The following is an 18,868-nucleotide window of genomic DNA, read 5'->3' on the forward strand; positions in this document are numbered from 1 at the left end:
GAAGACATTCTAATTATAGAATAGTATATAGAAAACCCACATATAATACCATAGTTTAGGTATACGCAAACAAACTAAAATGCCCTTTATTTTAAGAATTTTAAATTTTTTCTGGACGCACCATGAGATGATACAACATCTGACTAATTTTAACAATCACTAAAATAATCTTTTGCCATAGAGATAATATCAACACTTTTTATTAAATTATATACTATATCATTTTTGTTTTTATAAAATCGCAAAATTTATTTTTAATTTTTTTAATTAAGTTTTAACTGAAAATTTATATTGATTATAACTCATACTAAATATTATATTTTTGTTAAAAAATATTGAGTTACAGAAATATAATATTGGATTCTCAAAGTAAAAATAGGCTTACACAAAAAAATAATTAGGCTGGCTAAATAAATTTCTGCTTTTTTGAATTGTATGAATTTATTTTTTTCAGTTATGTGTTATTTTGATGTTTTTCTATCATATTATAAATAAATTTAAGCCCCATCGCTATTGCAACGATTTTTGTAGCTAAAATGTGTTCTTTTAACTAAAAAATAATAAATATAATAGCCCAAAATTTACATGCATTATCATCATTTATCATAAACTGTAGCGAAAATATATATTTTTTAACCTAAAAGTAAATCATGAATTTATCCGATTTTTTTATAAAAAAATTAAAACACCATTAAAATTATTCAAACTAATGATATATGTTAAGTTAATGTGTATTCTATAATATATAAAAATATCTTTATGGCAAGCGTCTTGTTTCATAGTGATATTTAAAATTAATGCAATCATGCCGCATTGAAAAACCCTGTCAAGTCATAATAATTTATTTTAAAAAAGTTTGATCAAATTATTTTGAAATTTTAAAGGATCCGTTTTATTATCAGTTGAATATATTAATAAAATAAAGGGCAATGCAATATGAATAAATTATTAAGAATCTATCAATTTTTACTATTATATGTAAATTGACTATATAGAGAAACCAAATTAAAATTGTAATGAAGAAGAAGATTTATATTAAATAATAAAGTGCCAACCCATACCTAATCGGATATTATTTTTTTAAAAGAAATATTTTCATTGTAATATAAGACTATATAAGTTTTTATAAGACTCGAGGGAAAATCAAAAATCACAGCGTAAATAAGTCAGAATATTAGATAGGAAACTTTTTATTTGATATAATATATTGTGTAAGTCAGATTATAAATAACTTTTAATAAACTTGTAATATTAAATCGCATTTATATTTTGAATGACCCTCGCAACTTATTCAGTATTATTACAAACAAATATTGCAGATGAAGAAGATATTTTATATGGTATTAAGAAAATATTTTGTAGTATGATGTAAATTAAATCAATACTTTTGCTAACTGTATTAAAAAATATAAATGAAATTCGTTATTTTGCCCTCAATAGAATTTAATAATAATGGTTTATAATATACATTGGTCTGCATCAAAATCATCGCATGAATAAAGCAGATATAAGGATGTTGAATTATAATTTGGTACATCTATATATTTATAAATAGTTTTATCTACTACTTCACACGATTTGGTAATAAATTTATCTAATGCTAAAAATAATCTGGTTCAAAAAATTCTCACTGCGCGGACACATGTTAAAATATATAAAAAAAGCAATTTATGATAGTCAACATCCTTAGATCTTATTTTTTTGCAGGACCAAAAATTGTCAGCTTTGATATCTAGATATATTATTAGTTTATAAAATTGTAGTACCCTTGCGAGGAGTCGGTGCAAGGCACGGTTGAGTCCAAGCGGTAATGTCGATCCGCTTCAGTCTCTGACATTCTAATATCTTCCGAGCCGCTTGGGCTCATATGTCTAGAAGAATGATGTTCTAACTGCCTAATCAAATCTTCGAGATTTCTTATTCTAATAGGACCGCAAGACGGCGGCACGTCGTCCTCTTCGTCATCTTCTGCAGGACCGTGCCGGTGGTGCATGCCAGAAGGACCCTCCATCATCACCGTGTGCGTCTGTGGACCATCACAGATCTTCTCCTGGCTGCTAGTCCTCTTGCCGTATTCGTACGAGTCCTGCAGCGTCTTCCGCAAGATCTCTTCGTTAATTAAACTGCTGCTTCCTGAAGGAGTCGCGTTCGATCCCCTATGGGAAGCTGCGTTCCGTAGAGCTTCCAAGATGTCCTCGTGGTACCCGTTGAGGCTCTTGAGAGTCCGCTCCACTTCAGATATGGTCCCGACGCCACCTAACAATTCAGGCCCCATGTTACTGTCAGACTGAGACATCACTTCGAGATTGTCCGACTGCGAGTCATCGCCCCACTTTTCTTTGCCGTCACCCATCACCATTCCGTATCCGCCGTGCTTCTTCAGGATACCTTTCTCTGGCAACTTTGGTGCTACGTCTATAAAGGCTACGGTGTCTTCTTCGCCTAAAACAAATTACTTTGTATTGTTGGAGCAAAGGGAAGAAGCAGAAACTCAGAACTATACCAACCTGAATGCGTTGGGTCCTCCTCGCTTCCGGATCCCACGCCCAAGCGTTTCATTTGGATTTTGTGATCCCTGCAACACACCATTGACTTATTAAAAACTCATCTATATAACGAAATGTTCTTAAAATTAATATTTTTTTTGGACTCCAAGGATTTTTTCAAATAAAAAGAAGTCATGAGAAGCTGATATATCTACTAAAGCCGATAGAAGCTTTTCTGTAAAAGGATTATTTTTGTTATTGAATGAAGACCCCATATAAATATGTATGTAGACAATTTGACAGAAATGTAGAAGAGTGATAAAGAGCTTTGTGAGGAAGTTTAAGAAAAACATATTTTTTTGATTTGTTGATATTTAAATAAAACAAATAAAGCCCATGTGAATCCTATAAGAAAAAACGTTTTATTTAGATTAACATTATATTATCAATATGTTTCTTAAAAGTTTTGATAGTTAAAAATACTGTTTTTTTTTTGTATAAAATTTGTATTTTTTTTTAAATTTTATTTTATTTAAAAAAAATATTTTGGTTCTTATTTTTATTTCAAAAATTTAGTGAATAATTTTAGATAAGTCATAAAAAATGCTATGTTATACACTGAATGTCTGAGGCTTATGGTTATAATTTAATTTTTAATTACAGTAAATTATACTGAATATAAAAAAGCCTTGAGGTCTTCATATTTAAAAAAATATATTTGAGTAAAAGCAGATTGATAACTATTTTTAAACAATAGTTTTCAAGGCACAGCTTTTTTTGATCTATGATGATACTTAAAAGTAAAAATAATAATTTACTCTAAAGGAAAGTCTGTCAGAGATGGGTTTGGAAATAATACATGATTGGTACATGGGTCAGAATTATTAGTTTATATGTATGCATGAAAGGAATCGTACGGTGTGGTTTAATAAATAGGCATTTTTGCTATTCAACTAAGTTGACTATAGGGGCGTTGCATAACAATCCAATATAGTGATTATTGGTTATCAAATGGATTCCTTTCCCATATTTGACCGACCTTCACCATCCATATTGAATAAAGCAAATACGCACTGAAATCTTGATGAATTAGCTGTTGGGGCCATGTGATTTCCAGGCCTGAAGAGCACTCGTTGTGAATCTCCTCGGCTGCGTTATTGAACATAAATGATATGAATATGATTTTAATACTTTGGTTGGGAGGATTTTTTTTTATCAAATCTGCAAACAATCATACGACATTTTCTCCATTCTAAATTATACCAAACCAATAAATAATGCCAGTGATAAAGTAAAAAAAAATTCTACACATTTATAATGCAAATTCAACTTTACGCATAAAACATCGAGGGGTGGTAAAAAATATAAATACAAAATGCAACGCTAGTTGAGAGTTATTCTGAGGATATTTAATAGATATTTATTTGATTTAAAATAAAATAATATAATATTAGAAAAATAGCCTCAGATGCATCAACAGCGTTCAAGGATTTGGGGGTTCAAAATCATACATTTCACAATTGTTTCTTTATATTTAAAAAATAAGATCATCAACACTGTATAATTTCATAATTTTATTTAGATAAACAATGTTTGAGAACCATAGATCTCGCAAGCGTACGTCATCAAGCGTACACCGACAAAGTATAGGGTGTTCCGAGGCCGTTTTACATATTCACTATAATATTTTTTAATAAAATAAGTTGTGTGATTAAATCGTGCTATTGTATTTCATATATGCAAAAGCTATTTATATTAATAAATACTCACAAAAGCGTTTTTATTTGTTTTAATTTTTCGGTTTGTGTCAGCATGATTTTTTTTATTTATTCAAAAATTTTACTTCACTGCCTCCACGAGTGCCGAGTGCCTAAGTGATCGACGTGCTTTTGTGATTCATAATTGATAATATGATAAATGGTGTTGCGAAAAATTGATGGTGAAGGTCGTTTTTGTGCCATGACGTTCAGCGTATATCGTTTCTCTCGTCGGCATTTCTCCTATTGAATCTATGCTCTCATCGTATATAAGCGTACTCTAATGCAAAAAATAAGGTGTTCAAAAAACTTTGTTTTTAATTGGTGTTTTGCAACTACCTGCCGAGGGGTCCGTTTCGTCCGATTCGTCTCAACTACTCATTTTTTCTTTTTTACTACTTCTTTTTTTATTCGCTCATACGCTACCTGAACGTCGAGGGCATGTTGTTGAAGACGTGTTGTTGGATCATCTTGTTCCCGTCCATAGAGACGTCCTCCTGGGAATGGTTCGAACTGGCTGATCCACCTGGGAACGTCTTCGGGATCGGCTTCTTAACGTACGGCGGGTCGTATTTCAACGATGAACTCTTCCTTCTGATTAAAAATAGGAAACGGAATAACAGAAACAAAAAGATAAACGGGGGACACGGTTGGGGGTTGGCCAGAAAGTATAAAGAAACCAAAAACAGAGTGGCGGTATGTGAAATCAAACCGAAATCAAAAGCAAAAGGTAATACCAGTCCACGTTAAATTTTATTTATTGGAATTATTTCGTAAAGATTTGAATAGTGGAATTGTAAAAGAATGCAAGAAGAATAGCTTTGGTTTCGTTTAAACAGGTGTAATTAGAGGCTGGCGGCTTAGTAGCAATGAACATTAGACACTGGGAAGTATTTTGTCATCTCTTTTTATATTATATGTACAAAAAAATATTTCATATCAATAGCTTGAAAAAACTCTTACATAGTATATATTTTATTTGTTGTAAGATTAATTTTAGTTTTGAGGGTATTGCAATATGATCACTTATCAATAATTTTATCGTGAGATATTTAAAAGCTTTAGAATTATTCTCAGTTGCAATGTTCATTGCTACTTAGCGGCCGATATAAAATTAATATTATAATATAATATAATAACTCACACGTACATACTTTCGAAACACACTATACTTACCGAGCGTCCCAACTTTAACACATTCACGCACAGCATTTCAAAACTGTTTTTTAATATTATTTATTTTTTATTTTGTTTTAGATTATTAAAAAAACAATTTTAATATGCATCCTCAGTTTTATTTATGACTAAATCTTCAATTTGATTGCTTAAAAAATAATTTCACTATATAGGATTTTTTTTCGTAGGACACCACGATTGTTGATCATTGACTAAAAAAGACAAATCCTGAAGTATTTTCTTTAAGTCACCCAGATGCTGTCAGTCGATTTTTGATCCGTTTAAGGAAACCAAAAAAAGCAACATCAATATGGCACTGTTATACAGAGTGCGTTGTTGATGCATCAAGACAAATTTTTGTTTACTGAAAATCACATCAAAGTCACATTTACTTTTTTTTTTAATCGCATGCACATTCTAATTAAATGCTCTCGCATATGCACACACTTATCTTACAGATGCGTGTTTATATATATATGTATATATATAGATATACACATATACGTATAATACAATAAATATATAAATACTTACGATGCTGAAAGAAAGAACAAAAGTGTAGAAAACATTGAAAGCGACTAGATTCTCTTGCTTAAGGTTTTAGAGTGTCCCTCGTGATTTTTTTTCAAATAAAAAAATAATATTCGTGTTACAAAAAAGCGATACATAAACAGAGATATATATATATTTGGGGTGCATTGACACCAGGGTCACCCTATGCATCAAATATTTGTTGACGACCTTATCCGTGGACCCTTGTTGTTTTTCAACAAAGCAAAGTTTATTTGGTTGAAGCTAATGTTGTTTATGTAGCTTTTGAATTTTATAAAAATAAATTAGAAATAAAAAAAGTTTATTGTGAATGTATGATTTTCTACTGTGCGCGCCGCCAATGGAATTCATAGGCGCGCCGGAAAATGTGCCTACTGTGGAGTAGGTTAAAAATATGCTTTATTACAAATTTAATTTATATACAGTATTTACTCAAAAAACTATAGAATTTTTCATTTTACATATTTTTCAATCCATTGTTTATCCAAATTTAAAGAAATTTTAAAAATATACATTTTAGGAATTATATTAGGCATGATTTTTATCTCTCAAGAATCATAGAATTTACACCAAAAGTCACATACCTTTTTTGCTATGTATAATAAATAATAATGGATCTAAAACATTATACTAAGAGACTGTATTTCATTTCAAACTTAAGCCGTTTATTTTAATATAAATTAATACAGGTTATTATTTATATTGATATTCATATTAAAATCGTAAGAAATCAGACATTTGTGTATGCACAAAGAACTTAAAAACCAGTTTTTGCTCTATTTTGGATCATTATAAAAATAAGAAAAAATATCATGAGTAATGTTCAATCGTTAAATTGCAAATAAATAAAAATGCTATACATAAAATATATGTTTTGGAATGAAAGATAAATATGTATAAAACTTTAATGGTTCTGGGGATTTACTTAAAATTATTAATAATAAACATTGAATCGAAAAATATATAAAAAAGTCCATCAATCCAAGGAGCATACACTGTATTTCAAATTAAAATTTACTAACACGTCTACTTGTTTGATTTTAAATTCTATGTGAATCTATTGATTATATATAAAATATTGTTTTAATAAATAAAATAAATAAATAAAAAAAAATGATAAAAACCAGAACGAAAACCAATAAGGAGGGACAACAATTAAGATTGTGTGAAAACTACCTTCGGTTTGTTTTCTGCTCACTAACCTTAGGCACAGGGAGAAGTTTTTGTGTACTACGACTGACCTGTAGCAGAGAGCCATCAGAGCAAATGTTATGAAAACACCCCCTACCACGGACATGAGCATCCCCACTAGAAACACCGTGTTTGAGCCATGATAGTTTTCTATCCGTCGCCGACGGGGGAGAGAAGACAGGGCCGATCCGATTCGGGAAAAAAAGAAAAAAAGGACTTGGTCAGACACCGAAAATTGAAAGACACGTTAGTTTACAAAAGATGAATACAAAAAATGAGTGAGACCCTTTCAGCAAAATGTTCGACGTTCATCTGTAAAAAGAAATCTAAATGAGGCCCTCTTTCAGAACAAAAAAAACTCCCAACAAAAAAATGACGTTAAAAAACAAAATAAATAAAATTACATTTTTTACAAATACACCTGTAACAGAAGACATTTACAGTGGATACTCAAGTGTACGGATTTTCGTTTAGAGCTTTTAAGGCATTTTTTATTTTTTAGAAATCAGGTTGGTAAATAACTTAGGAAACTCTCCGCACCCATAGACAATCGATATACAATGAAAATATAAAATAAATATGATACATACCGACAAAAACAATTAATAGAATGACAAAAACAAAAATAAAATCACATTGTCATCATCATCATATCATAACAATACAGCAATTACAATATCACGATGCCACAACATCAATAGCGATAACTCTAAACAAAAATCCGCTAACTTTCCTCTTTTTTAATAATGATTCAATAATTAAAAACTACAAAAATCATAAGCGATAAATATACACAGGCACACATGAAGAAGTGATAGATACGTACAGATAGTAGACGTCAATAATAAAACATAAAAACACTCATTTTATAAAAATAAAGTAAAATAAAAAAACAACATATACGATGCCGCAAAATCACAGACACATTTGGATATGCGATTTAAAAAGTGAGGGATAAAATAAAATAAATAAAAAATTAAATTCACGTACAAATCATGCAATTATTCATACAGATTTTTTTTAAACATATTTTTTAAAAAGCTTTTTTTTAACATTTTTATATGGTGCTACAGATAAATCTTGTGAGTTTTAAAAATATGATTTAATACATAATTTTAAGGTCTGCGATTATACATACTAAACTATTTTTTCTCTGTATTGATTAATTACTTTAAGCTTTTATTTTGGTAGTAATATTACTGCGATGATATTAACTTGCGAGTAACTAAGACTTAAAGGCTATATAGGTAAATGTCCCGTGAAATCTCGATATAACGAAGCTCACGGGACCGAAGAAAAAATTTCGTTATAATGAACGTAAGAAAGATGATATAATATTATTTTATTTTTAATTATCATATTACTACATAATCAAAATAACACAATAAAATATGTTAAAAAAGTTTGAGGGTATGCAAAACACCTTGAATGTAAATTTTGAATAAATTCAGAGAAATATTGTGTTACGTTGTAACGCCATTTTTACATTTGGATCAAAATATTTCGTTATACTGAGATCAGTCTTCGTTACAATAGAAACATATTGTATGAAAGTTTTGAGGGGACAAATTGAAGATTCGTTATACTATGAATTTCATTATTTCGGTATTCGTCACAAACCGATTTCGCTGTATTACGGTTATTAACTTAGTGTTAAAACTATAGAAAAATTAATTAATTTTATTATTATATATATACTTATATTTCACTATACTATTAGAGCGATTATTTCTTAAATAAATATATTTTATGATCTAATATTCAAATATCTTATACAAAAATTCTGTTAATAAAAAATTAACCATTTTAAACAAAACAAACTTTTTAATAATTACTTAATATTTAATATACATTAAAAATAATATAAAAACTGACCCTTTATTTAAGTTAGATACGCCACTAAACAATATTTTCTATCTAGGTATATCAAACTTTTTTAAATATAGGCGATAAGAAATTTAGTGTTTTAATATTTTAATATATACTAAAAATACAAATAATGTACTGCATATTTATAAAACACTTTTATATTATTAGAATAAAAAAATAACGTCGTTAAAACAAACATTAATAAATATAAGCTAGTGATTAATAGTAGCTAATTTTTTTTAATCATTACAATTTTAATTTAGAAAAATAGACAGTGTATTAAAATATTTCAATATATAATGTATAAAAAAAATTTAATAACCGCATCGTATATTTACACTACTATTTTTAGTATAAGAGATCTAAAAAATCAGTCCAATGCGATAATTAGGTTAAAATATAATTACTGATATAATTAATATAGGGAATTGCATAATTTCTAAAGTAGAATGCAGGGTTTTTATTTATTGAAAATTACAATTTTTTACAATGAAAAATTGAGAGCGTATCTTGATATTTCAATATATGCTCAAATATACAAAATACTGCAAATTTATACTATACACTTTTTAATATTAGTGATCTAATAAGGTCAAAATAAAATTACAGATTTCATAAATATATTCCATTGAATAATATTACCAGTAGTTGCCTTCCAAGTTATAACGCAGAAGCTATTTTTACATAATTACAATTTTTATCAAAAAAATAGAGAGGTATCTAAATATTTCAATATGTACTAAAAAAATTAAATACAATACTGTTTATTTAAGAAAAATTAGGCTATTGGGACAACTAGTTAAAAACAAAATGATTGACTTAATATATATAACCTATAAGGGTAGATTTTTTTTTATCTTAAAAATTATATTTTTTATAATTAAAAATAGACAGTGTAGTACAATATATACTAAAATGCAAATACAATACTGTTTATTTACAGCTAACTATTCTTTGAATATAATTAATTGGGAAAATGTCATTATGAGTGGTATAATGAAAAGGATTTGTTTTTAGAAAAAAATAATATATACTTAAAAGTATCACTTTAGTACTGCATATTAATAATAAATATTTTTAACAAACCTAAAAAATTCGGTCAATATGAAAATTAGTTCAAATTAAAATTACTGACCAAATAAATGCATGCCATTAGATAATGATACCTTGTAAGTTTCCAAAGTAAAATATAGAAATTTTCCGCAAAAAATTCAAGATATACTTAAAAATAACAAAACAGTTCTATATAATTGCAATATACATAATTTTTTATATATAGGTGATTTAAAATTACTGACATTTATAATGTAGAAATATTATTATATACTCAAAAATGCAAACACTCCTGTATATTTAAAATTAAAACTTTTTATTCACATTTAATTAACTCATAAGGACGAACTCAACATATGTATGTTTCTAAATAATCGACTACAAACTAAATTTGTCTAATGGTTGGAGTATGGTAAATTATGTAATACGATTTACTTTTCTGAATTATATTTATTAGGGATTTGGAGATATATTCTAAAATCAACTTTTTACTCTTTTAGGTTTGAGGAATACTATTTTAATAAAATAAAATATTTACACCTGGTTGAGTTTGCCTTGAACTCATAGCTTTTAACATTTTTTGCAGGAATCAAATCATCTCTAAATATGTTTCTAGCTTTCTGAAATGAATGCTATTGAAAATAAAAATATATTATACAAATCTTAGTCGAGCAATAAGAAACATACAAACAAGTTAGGGAAGTGTACATTTAGTGTCATGTATTTTAATATTAAGTAGTTCTGATGATTTCTAAAGTTTCTTTGCTTGGATTACTGAATTTTAAAATACTGGACACATGTGTAGTCTTTAAAATACTGTAACATTTATCACTATGATTATATGAAGTAGCAAATAAAAAAAATCGCATATCTAAATACATCCATAGATTTTGTGCCTGAGGATAAACGATATGAATAATTGAAAAACAGAAGCGACCACATTAAAAAAGGAAAAGAAAAGTTAAAATGAAAATAGAACAAAACACCAAAAACGACTATGACTGTATCGTTCCCAATCGCCGACAGTTGCAATCGTGATAGATACATTTTTTTAAATATTGTTTATAGATCAGCCAAATGCACACAAAATAGGGCCGCTGCGGCTCACTGACACCATCCAGGCAAGTTTTAATTTTTTTGATCGTGGAGCCCCGTGAGTGGGAAGTTGAACAGGGCCGTTTCCGTGTGGAGCGCCTACAGTACCTGTAGCAAACTGCCATTAGTGCGAAACATATGAAGACACCTTTAACCACGGCTACCAGTATGAATACCATGGTGACCGTGCTCAGCTTGTTACTGCTGTCGTTGCCTGAAATTTGAAATCGCAGACTCAACCCGCAAAATCGTTTTTGACATTGAATTACATTATGACGTCTTAGAAATTTTGATTGAAGAATCAATGTCGCACAGCATACGGGTTAAATCGTTTAATCTTGAATTGACGAACAACGACTTGTGCTGCTCTATGTGCAATAGATGATGTGTTTCGATTATTTTTTCTATGGCAACATAGACCGTTGTTCGGCGATAGACTCAAAAAACATCCCAGCTGCTAAGCTTGGGCTCTATTTTTTTTCAAGTCTTTCATCAAAATTTTGTGTTTTTATTAATATGCCAATTGTAAAATTATATTTATTATTTAAATTTAAAGCGGCTAAAATATCAATGTCAAATAAGCTGGTAAGATTTTTAAAAATTAAATCAAAGATGATGACTAGCTTTTATAATTTTTAAAAGGATAATTTTGAAAAATGGGATTGCGTGTTTTTGTATAAAATTTAATTGCCAAACTTTTTTCAAAAAGTTAGTCATCTGTTATTATATATAACTACAATAAAGTAGATTTAAGTCAAAATTTTTTTTATTTTATTTTTTTTAAATATTTCAATTTGGACTTAATTCAATTGTATGCATATTATTCATATTGATTTTATTGTGAACTTAGTTCTAGTTCCACATATGTTACAATGTTTCAAAATTTATTTTAATTTACATTCAGATTCCTTGTATCCTAATAACCTTAATCCCAAATAATATTGCATATTTTAATAACATGATTCAGAATAACATAACAGTTATTTCAACATACAAGGAATTCTATTATGAAATTATATACAATTTTGAACAAAATTACTTATCATAGAATGGAACTAAGTCGACAAAATACTACTGTCTATAAGTATCAGTGTAAACTGTCTAAGAGTATCAGTGTAATTTGAGTTATTATGTTTAAAAATAAATATAACATTTTTTGGAAAAAAATATATGTAAATTGCATCAGTGTATATATGTGTGATTGTGCATTTTAAATTCTACGCAAATCATTGTGTTTTATTTAAATTTAATGATATATATTTTTTAATTTAATTATTTCAATTTAAAATTATACATAACTTGATGAAATGAGCTATTGAGTATAAATTATTATATTTTTTTAAATATTTAAATATAGGAAAAAAACAAGATTTTCTATAATATTGAATGATAAAATAATTTAAGATATAAAATATAATGATTTTCTAATTAATTTGTTGTACTAAAATGACTACAATGCAGCTATATGTAGGTTTGTGTGTATGAAGTTTGTAATGTGTATTTTTACACCACGCAGAAAATTTGAGCTAGGAAGTTTTGCCAATTTTGAAAAATAAAAAAAATCAGTATATATATTTTTGTATCAGTGGTCAGTTCACAGCAGTTCAGTGATGAAACCTGTGTGGAAGTTTTTTTGTAGACATTTAAATAAAAAAAAATATCATATGCTCACACTTTATTTTAAAGTTCTACAATGGATACTACATTTGGTTATATACCATAATATTGATACACTCAGAAGTTGAAGAATAAGTTTGCACGCACTCAAAACCTTTAATTGGCATTCTAAACTATGATGCACTTATTTTAAAAAAACACACGGGATACCAAGGAAAAGTTTTCCTTTCAGAAGATTCCTAAATCTCAAATTTTCTTAACGATAGTGTATTATAGACATATTCTGTTAAATTATATTATGTAACTGAAAGCTTGAATACAATGATTATACGCGATATATATGATTATTATTCTACTGATAAAGCATTTTGATTTAATTATAATTATCAGGTTATATGTATATATATTTTTAAAATCTATTAACTACGAATGTTTAATTAGTGATTATTGATATTAATCCTCAGGTCTACATTTAAGTACTAGTTTGCATTTAATTTTATTTATTGCTTCTTTAACGGCAAATGTTATATGTAATTTTCTGCAGAATCTTGAATCCTCGCCCCACAAGGCCTTACCAAACAACGAGGCTAGCAGACGTTTCCATTTATTATACTTTAAATCTAGACAAGATTTGAAACATTTGCCTAAAAAGCAAGATAAAACATGTTATTAATCTAATATAAATAGATTTTAATTTTTGTTATTATTTTTTATAAATATTTTTAATATAGTATGTATTCGAATAATATTGAATTATTATATTGATATTTGTACCGTTTGTTCCAGAGTTTATTCAACTAACCGTAGGGTGTTTCCTTTTTTTCCATTTTCATGTCTGGGTCGCTTGGCTTGGCTTTTTCTGCACCAGGAGTTACAGGATCCCAGTGGGTCGGTGGGGCAGGTGTTATTTCTTGGACTATCGAACAGTCTGGCCCACCCCAACCGTTGTCGCAATGACATCGGTTCACATTCGAACAAACCTTAAACACACAAACTGGGTTAGTCTAAGACTTCATAGCACATCCCGATGCTTAGTTATGGCAACATTCACCCCATGTCCTGAACACTCTAAGTTGTTGTGATTGCTAGGACATTTGCTTTGATCAATGTAGGGGTAGATACTGGCGCAAGATTGGTTCACGCAAACTAAGTTGTCGCCACAGGGAGTTCCATCTCTGACTAGACCATGATCTGGAATCTCTGCTTGACCGGCGGCACCACTAGTCGACCTGTAATTAAAAATTAATAAAATGAAACGTGCTACAAAACATACAATATGTTTATTTATGAACACTAATGCATTATGGCTGATCACCCCTAAGGATATCCAATAAATATGCACGCGCGCCTTTAAAAAATAGATCATTGCCAAAATAAACATCGTAAAAAATCACTCAACTTCACATCTTCGTTTATCGAAATCCACTCACTCTGTCCGAAAATCTGAAAATCGTTAGCATTATAATATAATATACTCACTTGCACTCAAACTCGACGCCTTTCATCGATATAACGGTTCTCGTGAAATAATCGTCCATGCCAGAGATGGTCGGATATCTGTTTCCTAGCTGACACTGTAAGGATCCACACTTGACATTTCTAAAAAAAATTCACATTAAAGGCATTTTAAGAGTTTTACTTTTTTATTTAAACAACTTCCCACACACGAATTGAAATTCTCGGAAACAGCGATAAAATTAACTCAATGGGTTGTTAAAGGCTAATAAAAACGAACATTTACTAATTAACTAAAACATGTTTTTATAAAACTTTGTGGTCTGCAAAGCGGTTAATTTTATAAGATACATCCAAATGCTCGGCATCAGGAATATTGGCACAAGATAGAGCAAGGTGAAAGCTCAAGTTGTACGAGATATCTTGTCGTGCATGGGAAGCAGTTTTACGGCAAACACTGACTCTGAGTCGCATTTTAGATAGTGGTTCGCAGAGTCGACTCCGCAATGTCCGTTCATGGATCCTTTGCTGTTGAACTGTTCGAAGCATTGTTTGTCAGCGGAAGTAGCACCATATCCCCAAATCTGTTCACATTGGATGTTGACCGTGGGACAAACGCCTCCAAAGCAATATCCAGTATTGGCGCCGCAAGGTTGACCATTCTTTTTGTGGACGTCTGGTGGACACGCCCCACTCTCGCCAGTACATCTCTCTGGAAGGTCACATTCGTTGCCTGCATCTCTACAGACGACCCCTCTTGATTTCAACTGAAATTAGGAAGTAAAATTGATGTGAATGAGTGAAAATTAATTAAATTATATTATAGGGAACCCAAGAATAAGGAGACTTTTTTAGTATCGTAGAAGAATATGACAAGAATATTAAATACACCAAATAATAATAATAAATGCATTAGTTGATGATGTGGTTTTTGATTTTTTAAGTAATATACTTACTTGACAACTATCACAGCACGCTCCCGATGCGCACTGTGCTTCTTTTTTAAGTTTGCAAGTGATAGGGTCGCAGCAGGGGTCTTTTTCGTGGCACTCATCGATTGTGCCACAATCACAGTCTTCACCTTCTTCAACTATGCTATTACCGCACGATCTTCTTACTTCAAGCTAAAAACACGAATTAAAAAAACGCTATGGTAAATCAGTTATATAATAAAAGGTGAATTAAAAAGACACAGGTGAGCCAATGAAAAAGACTTATTACATATTTATAATTTTTTTACGGAGCCGATCAGAAAATTATTTTCGTTGCGTCGCTAAAACCATAGTGCACCGCGTAACTCTAAGGTACTTCCCTCCCAGCAATTTAGTATTGGAAAATTCCATTAAGAGTAAACCGTCGCATTTATCTGAAGCTCTGTAGCGCGCTGTCAACTTCGCTGGGGCAGGGATATTTACTTTGTTGTGCCGTCATGACATAAAAAATACTGTAACTGATGAAATATTTGTAATTATTTCAACTTGTAATTTTTTAAAATAGTGAACGTCACTCCTTCGACCTTCGAGCAATCACCTCAAGGATAAGCATAGACGCCTTCCAGAAGGAGATATTCATAAGGGTCACTTTGTACAGTTTGATGTAAAAATCACCAACTTATGCAACTGAAAACAACGAAGCTACTACCCACGACCAAAATGCTTCAATTGTATGTTTATTATTTTTTTCTAGATTTTCATAAATATATGACTTAAAAAATGAGTGTTTTCACTTCTAACTTAACCGTGATTTTATTAATATTTTTTTAAAGTGTTATTAATTGTATTTTAAAACATGTATATTTTCTATGTATCTAAATTTATATTTAATAAATGTATGTAATTTGTATCACTATATAAAAAATATATTTTATTAATTTTTGCAATTTTTAAATAATATATATCATACGTGTAACATGGTTATCGACCTCTGCTAAACTCGCCAAAGAATCTCGATACGCTGCAGTTATTGTAGCGCAGATAGAAGCAAAAACAACATACAAACGTATTTTCGTGTGACGTATACGACTTTCTTCTTGTGACGCGGGAAATTATGTGGGTAAAAATTGGAAGCTGTGGCGTACACTGATGTACAATAAATATTCTGCAGCGGCTGCACTGTGTCTCATTACTAATCCACTACTATATTCGCAAATTATTATGTATAAAAACTGTGTCATATTTCTCTTCTGAAGAGTTTATTTTATAAATTAAATACTATGGATGATCCAAAAATGTATCGCTTATGATCACCATTTTTTTCACGAACATTATTTTACTTAGCATTTACATCATAAAAGTAAATATTAATAGTATGAGCGACGTTTATGCGTTGTACTTTGTTTGAATATTTTTGTATGATCTATATGTTTCGTCATTTAAAATAGTTGTCGAGCGAACAAGCAATAATATTCAAAAACATAGTTTTATTTTGTTAAAAGTAAGTAGCCTACTATTGTGACACGGTGATGATGCCCCAAGATTTACAGAGTCATGATGAATAAATTTTATACATGGAAAGCTTGTGTAAAAATTTACGCATGCTTTTTAAAATATTAGGATTCAAAAAGTAACGCATGAGCGTGTTTCGATGCGAAAAACTAGAGCTCGACAGTAACAGAAAAACAGTGCACGGTGCCTTTTAGTACACTAAAAAACTATACGAAAACTGTAAATTTTATCCAAGTTAATTTATTAAATATTATCCAAATAAATTTACTGCTAATTAGATATAAATATTTTTAGTCACAGATTATGTATTTTTTATAAAAATGGGGACGTAATGTATCTTATAAAACAAGAAAAACACGAACTTTAAAAATTTTAATGGATTATTATGAATATTGACTTTAAATTGAAGAGGGGAAGAATTTAGCTTGAATTATAATTATTATTTTATGTGTGTATTTTTAATTTTATATAAATGATAAGCTTCAAAGAATTGAGTAAATATTAAATTTGCTTCTTAAATATGTTTCCAGTAAACAAGAGTTTGTTGTACATTACTGGCTTTTATGTAAGAAGAATACGATCGATAGAAAAAAAAACGATTTCGTTCGACATTAAATTTTCATCGGGTCGAGGATAACGCAAGGGTAGACAAATACTGAAACGTATCTCGAACCAGTTCTTCCCTCTTTCGCGAGACTTTATTTTTGTATACATATACATTTTTTCCTTCTTATTTTACTTGTATATACTGTTTATGTCCCGTAATGCGAGGTATGTAATCCATTAAAAGTAATCCCAAGCGGTTTGGAAACGAACTTAGTTACTTTGGGCTGAAAACGAATAGGCGTCTACTCTACCATTTTCTGAAAATGAGGGTGGGTATTTTTCAAAACACTACTGATGTTTGTATATAGCTTATGGAATATGATATGGCTTTTACCGCGACCGTAATTTATTATCGATCTGTCTCTGTATATACGTAAGATATGGTAGACGAATAGAATGTTTGTGGCTGTATGATATTCAGCAATTGCACTGTCTAATGCTCAAGTGTGATGGATCGAAAGATTTGATGTTTGTTAAGTTTCAGATGTTTTTAAGGTAGTGTATTAATCAATCAGTGCAAATATTGGTGTATGCTGATAACAGGGATAATATAGCCGTTTATAGATCAAGTAGAGTAGGCTTTATAATCAACACGGATCTTATTATTAAAAGCCGCATTGAGATAACTTAACAAGGCAATTAACAATTAATTGCTAAGATTATTTATTTGCGACCGAAGTTCAACGTTAATTGCAACATGAAGGAATAGTATGAGAAGAGAATCGTATCTATTTTCAGATGTTATTTTAGTTAACTGGTTTGGGTCTACTTCCTGATATCTAGTATTTTATTACCGTTTGCCTAAAACAACTTAACAAAAGGTAATTTACTAACAAATTAAAATATACAAAATTAATATATTATTAGCACTTATCATAACTACTAACAACTATTCTCATAATAATACTAAATACAAAGGCATAAGTTATTAAAAACAATTCTTAGTTGTTTTGTTTAGATTTTGGTCTTTCAGGGAGTCTGTCGTTGAATAAGCATTGTTTTTGGCAACAATACTGCGTTTTTAATATTTTTTTTAGCACTTAGTGGTCGAGATTATTAAATACAACGCATCAACAGTGCTTTGGAAGTTCGATGAAATGCTAAAAACTAGTATTAAATAACTACATACATATACTTAACGATATCTTACCTCGTTTGGTTTATTTAACAGGCATATTCCGTGACCTATCCTCAGCGAGTCCACATAGTCATTCTTGCTGCACTCTGAAAACTTGTATGGTTGCACGTTCTCCAGACCGACGATGGTCTGTGCCATGATGCAACCGTGCCAGTCGCGGCAAACGCACTCTTCGCGGCCATCGTCGTGGCCCATGCCGATGTTGTGGCCGATCATGTGGGCCATAGTCCCTGCCAGCAGGTGAGGCTCGTATGTGTTGATGTCAACACTGATTCCCACTGATTTGGCAGTGCAGACCGTTTCCGGGACAGCCATTCCAGCCTCACCGCCTTGGAAAGATTCTCCTCTAAAACAGCGAAGACAACAATTATTAGTATTTACTACTTTTATTAAGTTACTGCTTTGAGTAATGGCACTGTCTTATGTAGT

The 18,868-nt window shown here is 30.0% G+C and overlaps 1 protein-coding gene across 12 annotated transcripts in view; it reads right to left on the reverse strand.

Annotated features, from left to right (window-relative positions):
• Positions 1 to 18,868, reverse strand: part of mmd (disintegrin and metalloproteinase domain-containing protein mind-meld) — a 641,110-nt gene that overhangs the window by 5,558 nt on the left and 616,684 nt on the right. For 3 of the 12 annotated variants that reach the window (XM_088196874.1, XM_088196872.1, XM_088196876.1), the window contains 11 exons: positions 18,452 to 18,785; positions 15,208 to 15,375; positions 14,714 to 15,018; positions 14,276 to 14,395; positions 13,848 to 14,025; positions 13,599 to 13,776; positions 7,174 to 7,312; positions 4,670 to 4,837; positions 3,561 to 3,635; positions 2,508 to 2,575; positions 1,767 to 2,442 (listed from right to left, as the gene is read on the reverse strand). In XM_088196874.1, the coding sequence (XP_088053000.1) occupies positions 1,767 to 2,442; positions 2,508 to 2,575; positions 3,561 to 3,635; positions 4,670 to 4,837; positions 7,174 to 7,312; positions 13,599 to 13,776; positions 13,848 to 14,025; positions 14,276 to 14,395; positions 14,714 to 15,018; positions 15,208 to 15,375; positions 18,452 to 18,785 (2,409 nt within the window). Of the gene's footprint in view, positions 1 to 1,425; positions 2,443 to 2,507; positions 2,576 to 3,560; positions 3,636 to 4,669; positions 4,838 to 7,173; positions 7,313 to 12,839; positions 13,441 to 13,570; positions 13,777 to 13,847; positions 14,026 to 14,275; positions 14,396 to 14,713; positions 15,019 to 15,207; positions 15,376 to 18,451; positions 18,786 to 18,868 lie in introns of those variants that run through there. The other 9 variants (XM_088196880.1, XM_088196882.1, XM_088196879.1 and 6 more) reach the window with 5 other exon arrangements.

This window comes from Plectrocnemia conspersa, unplaced genomic scaffold, assembly GCF_051122295.1.
Source record: "Plectrocnemia conspersa isolate PC_06_02 unplaced genomic scaffold, ASM5112229v1 ptg000011l, whole genome shotgun sequence".
NCBI classification, from domain to species: Eukaryota; Metazoa; Arthropoda; class Insecta; order Trichoptera; family Polycentropodidae; genus Plectrocnemia; species Plectrocnemia conspersa.